Source organism: Apis dorsata, unplaced genomic scaffold, assembly GCF_000469605.1.
Source record: "Apis dorsata unplaced genomic scaffold, Apis dorsata 1.3 scaffold_117, whole genome shotgun sequence".
NCBI classification, from domain to species: domain Eukaryota; kingdom Metazoa; phylum Arthropoda; class Insecta; order Hymenoptera; family Apidae; genus Apis; species Apis dorsata.
In genome coordinates, this window is record NW_006263411.1 from 131502 (window position 1) to 137344 (window position 5843).

The 5843-nt window shown below is 32.6% G+C and overlaps 1 protein-coding gene across 1 annotated transcript in view; it reads right to left on the minus strand.

The window, feature by feature from the left end:
* The window catches only part of LOC102678924 (fibrillin-1-like), a 146358-nt gene that overhangs the window by 30377 nt on the left and 110138 nt on the right, over nt 1-5843 (minus strand). The window contains exons 6-9 of the mRNA XM_031508983.1: nt 4602-4724; nt 861-1118; nt 287-532; nt 1-29 (exon numbers count right to left, since the gene is read on the minus strand). Of these exons, the coding sequence (XP_031364843.1) occupies nt 1-29; nt 287-532; nt 861-1118; nt 4602-4724 (656 nt within the window). The remainder of the gene's footprint in view (nt 30-286; nt 533-860; nt 1119-4601; nt 4725-5843) is intronic.

Below are 5843 nucleotides of genomic sequence, written 5' to 3' on the forward strand. Positions count from 1 at the left end.
CTCTCCCTCGTCCGAGCATTCGTCGATATCTGTTGGAAATGTATTGGAAAAGCGAAGCGTTTGTTATCGTGCATCGACTTACAATACTTTTTCTAAGTTTGAAATTAATATACGAAAGTTACAGAGATTTTTTTATCTTTTCATTTCTTCAGTTTAAATATAATATAAAGTTAAGAATAGACTCGTTTCTTCTTAATTATTTTTGATATCGCGAATTTTTTTTAAGTAAATTCTATAAAAAAAATTACGTATTTGTTTCGTTGCAGAAAACGTTGTTTTTACGAACCAATGCATTCGCCGTTTTTGTTCTTTCTGAAGCCATCCTCGCATTTGCCAAAATCTGGAATTTCCGTGATGCCCTCTTCCTCGTCGTAATCGTCATCGTCCTCGTCGTCCTCCGCGTCGTAATCTTCGTCCTGGAGAACTTTGGTCATCTTTTGGGGCTTGCTCACGCATTTAAACGAGCCGACAGTGTTCTCGCAATCGGTATTATTCGTGCAAACCTTGGATGCGTTCTCGCATTCATTCACATCTGTATTAAAATAAATTTACACCCTCTAATTATGGATCAATAATATACATTGAATATTCAGAATCAGAATACATATAAGAACGGTAAAAATTAAATTTAATTTCGTCGAGACTTTATCTACGACTCTTTTTTTTAACTATTTTTAATAAATTTAATTAATAAATTATACATTATGTTACAGATTGATATCGTAGGATTCAGAAGATCCCCATTCTAGAGATAAAAACGAGAATTGTTACGCAAACTATTATATATACTATTATACGTTATAACGATCTCACAACAATCTGGAATACCTTGGAATAAACTAGAGAGTTGTTTAGGTTACCTTGGCAAGTTTTCCAGTCGTTGGTCAGATAAAAGCCGTCCGGGCAGAGGCAAAAAGCGCTTCCAGGCGTGTTCAAACAAACATGGGAGCATCCCCCGTTGTTGGTCGAGCACTCGTCGATATCCTCGCAGGTGTGATTATCCGCGGCCAATTTGTGGCCGGGAATATCGGAACAGTTGCACTCGTAGCTCCCTTCGAGATTGATGCAAGCGCCTTGGCACGGCCCGTGCCCGTTATTCACCAGGCACTCGTTAACGTCTGAACGAGAACAACCAAGCAATCTTGTGAATTGCTTTCGAAAATTTAACGGAGGGAACGGGCGACAGTCTAGCGTCGTTCCTCCTCTTGAGACGGTATCGAGGGCCGATTGTATCGTCGACGCAACATCGAGACATCGATTCATTACTCTCGTTTCACACTTTGCGATTGGAACGAACGAAATATTCGTTTCGAGGAAATGACTTTTTTTGGTTAACAGGTTTTCAGTCAATGCCGTCGTATATGATTATTTGTTAAGTTTAATATCGACAAATTATAGAAATATTAATTGATCGAAGGAATATATTAATATTAATTAAGGAAGAAGCTTCTTTATGAAAAGTGAATAGTTGGAAGAAATTTGTATGTTGGCTAAGAAAAAGAGATTGTTGATGAAAAGTATAATTTAGAAAATTAGAAAATAATTTTCTTTTGCGACACGATGAAATGAAAAGTTTGATTAAAAATTTATATGCTTGAGAGAATAAGTGTTGAAAAGTAAAGAAAGATGAAGAAGAATTGATCAAAAGGTATATACAAGAATATACAATGAAAAAATTCATGAGCAAAATGAAGAGGGATCTATTTAAATATTTAATTTACATAATTAATATTAGTTCTGCAATTATATATATATAATATGAAATGTAAACAGATCCTGATAAACGAGATTGTTTGATGTTGTGTATAGTTAATTTCAAATGTAAACTTTTGAAGAAAGAAAGAAAGAAAGGAGAAAAAAGAGAAGGAATCGCGATAATAATACACAGCTATAATAGATTCTTGATTGTTTGGGCACGTGTTAATAGTCCTTTCAATTATCCAAGCATCGATTCGATTCGATTCCAATCGAACTATCTCGTAAAGTCAATAAACGCCCATCTGATTTTGCGCAATATGCTACATTCTGGTAATTTCGTGCTTCAACACCGAAATTCACACTCTATTCTAATTTTATCGTATTGGAACAACTAATAGAAAGAAGAATATACTCTAATTGCTTAATTATTCCACTTAGAATCAGAATATCAGTGAATTTAATCACAAAGAATATTAATTAAAATATTAATTCAATCGTGTCAATATTAATATTCCGTTTAAATATATAATTTTTACTAATTACTACGATAATCAGTTTCCAAATGAATCGGATTAAAATTCGTTCCAAAAATTATTCCAATTCTATTTATCGTAATTACAAATAAATACGAATAAAATTGAGAATTTTTTTTTTTTTTTTTTGTAAATAAGAAACGATTAAATGAAAATTCTCCATGAATCAAACGTAGATTAAAACTTCTTCCGCGAATCCATCCAATCGTGTTGCTTATAATTAAAAAAAAAAAAAAAAATCTTCAAAAAAATATCCAAACTCAAACTTGTAATTACTGAAAACACGATAACCAGTTTAAGGATCGTTAAAACTTGCCTGAAAATTTGTTCAATCTCGTTGATTTAATCCACCGTCGGGGAAGTTGAATCGCGCAGCATTATCCGTCTCAAAATTTTGCTTTCGAAAGCTTTTTCGAGGAAATAGCTCGTATCGGATTTAAATTTTCCCAATGTACAACACTCGACCAGTTTGAATATTTTCTCCTCTCTCTCTCTCTCTCTCTCTCTTTTTCTCCTTTATTCACGGCTCGAGGGTTAATCAGTTTGAGTTAACGCGGGACACACGGGGTAAAACGGCGTCCAAATGAACGAACCGCAACGCGTAATTCGATAAACGAGGGGTTGTTTGTAATTCTTGGTTCGGTCGGTGGGCGAACCGCGAAAAGCAACACGAACGCCTCGCTTCCTTCGCCTTAGTTAGCCAATTTCCAGCGAAAAGACAAATTTCGCGGGTATGGAAGGCGGGGTGGAAGGCCTCGAGATTGAATTAATCCGTCAACCGAGGGGTTGAGGGCATTCGCCGTGTTAAATTCTTTGCGCGAATCTTGCCAGAGTTTCCCTCGTTAAACGCTGCATTCGGTTAATAGACGGATAAATTGAAACGGATATTCCCTCCTTTTATCCCTGAATTTTGAATTTTTAATTTCGACTTTTTTCAATTTTTTTTTTTTTCGACGATGATGCGTTTGATTAATTTTTGGTAGTCTATAAATTTCGTTGATTGTAATTCTTAATATTTGTATATTTTTAAAATTATAAACACAAACAGTAAATGAAAGATCGTTTAATTATTAATATATCTTATTTTCATCTTATTTGGAGGGGAATGATATAACTTGGTTCCAAATATGATGATGTTTTAATTAAAATATTAATTTAAGTAAGCATCGTCTAATTAGAATTCTCGTTTCATTTATTCTACGAGCTCTATCTTTTTAGACGCCATAATTATAATTCCACTTTAATTAAACAATCATTGTTCCATTTAAATTGCACTATTTAACGATTGTTATTTATCCACGTTTATAACGCAAATAACACGAATCGAATCAATTTTCCATTAAAATAATATTCCCTCAAAGAAATTATTTTTTCTTACTTAGTAGAATTTATTTTATTGCCCATGTTTCATCGATTTCAAATTATACTACTGAATGCATACGCTATTTTACACGCTCAATTCTCCTTTTGCTTATAAACCAACAATCTCAGAATCTATTTCTATTCCGTCTTATCATCAGTTTCGAAATGATATTTCAAAGAATCGTACAAACATCTCGAATGAATCGCGAGTAGTGTAACATACGATTTTTCCGACGTTTGATTCCAACTTTCAATTCGCCTCGAAAGGGGAAATAAAATAAAACGAAAAAGAGAAAGGAATTCAACTGATTTAATCTGGTCGTAAATGCTGACTGATTTACTTTCGCGTCTTGGGGTAGAAATCTTTCGCAGAAATTTTTCGATCGTGTTCAGAGAACGGAATAAAAATCACGAATGATTGCGTCTACAAACCGAAAATGCATTATCGATCAATCGTAAACTGGTTACGTGAGAGGTTTCTGCTTTTCAAATAGAATATCTTCAAAGGGGTGATTATAAAATGATAATTTAAAGAAATTTAAATTAATAAAAACCACTCGAAATTGTTTATTTTCTTATGACACGTGTATAAAAATTAAAATAACATATAATCAACAAAAATTAGTCATATGAAAAAGAAATTATTTTATTATTGATTAAATTCAATATATTCTTTTATAAGATGTATATACCTTTATATCTTTATAATCTATAGAAAAAATAATTAACAATTTTCTAAATGAAATAACTGTTCATTTAGTAAAAATTGAAACAGCAATTAAACATTGCACTTTGATTCAATTGGCCAATTTATAATAGGTTTTAAACTATGAAATATGAATATTTTAAGATGTACATGTTCTAGATATATTTTTCAAGATTAAAATTTTCTTCTATAAAAGCTAGCTCAATATGGGTTATAATATATAGTTTCATTAGTTATATTAATTACAAGAAATTTATATTAAAGCAGTTATCGTTGAGAACAAAATTAATTTCACAACTCACCCAGACACGATTTACTATCGTTTCCCAATTGATAACCAGAATGGCATTCACAATGGAAGGAACCAGGATCGTTGTGACAAATTTGAGCGCAACCGGCTGTACTTTCGGCACATTCGTCTATATCTGTGAAAAGTCAACAAAAAAACTTGTTAACAAAACAATTAATATTTACAACGATACGTCGAATTGTCGCAATATATTCGCATCTTTGTCTGAAATTTATATTTTTATCAAGAATGCTCTTTTTTGTTACAGCTTCAAAACATGTTTACAATTTATATTTTACTTGAAATATAGAACTTTTGAAATATTTCACTTTTTACGACTCTTTTTTTTTTTTTCTAAACTTCTAAAAAATAAAAGAATGATAAATCCGTTGAATTTTGGGATATTAATTGGAAATTGTAAAAATAACATAATAACTTTGAGACCCATATTAAATACAAGAGCATATAAATAATAATTGTACATCTTAAAATAATTTATTTGATCAAATCAAAAAATTAAAATTTCACAAATTAACCACATCCCATCCTCTTCCATATAAAATCATAAAACATAATCCTCATTGATACTATTAATTTGAATAAATTACTGTAAAAGAAAACGATGGAATAAAATCTCGATCAACGAAATGAAGCATCTCTATTTATATACGTGCACGACAATGGGAATGCGACTTACAGATCAGCGTTGAAACACGTGAATTCCAACACGCGAGCTCTAAAGGCGAGGGCGGTTGCACTTGAAACACGAGGTTCGATTCCACCTCGTGCTCGTGCACTCGTTTTACATTACACGGAGATGCCGACGTCGATTAGCATATAATAGGGACTGCATAGACGCCCTCCACCCGTGTTCCTCCACCGCGAATCGCACACCGCCGCCTGTTAAGTTGAGTAATCGACGCGAAAGTGGCCGGTGATTTATGCTTCGACCATTGGTGAAATGGAACGATTCGCGATTAGTCGTTGATCGACGTGCCGATTGTTCTTCGACGATGATCAGGATGATGGATAGTTGATGGGGCTATGTAACGGGATTTTAGACCGATTCTGATGAAATTTTGATTGTTGGATATTTTTAAAAAAATATATATATGTCGAAAAGTAGAATCTTCGATGGAAAGAATTTTTAAGAATTTTCAAGATTTTTCTTTCATTCTAGTATCGTTTTAGTTTAACGAGCATTGCAAATTTAGTTATCTTACTTTATTTTTTTTTTTTTTTTTTTTTGTAAAAA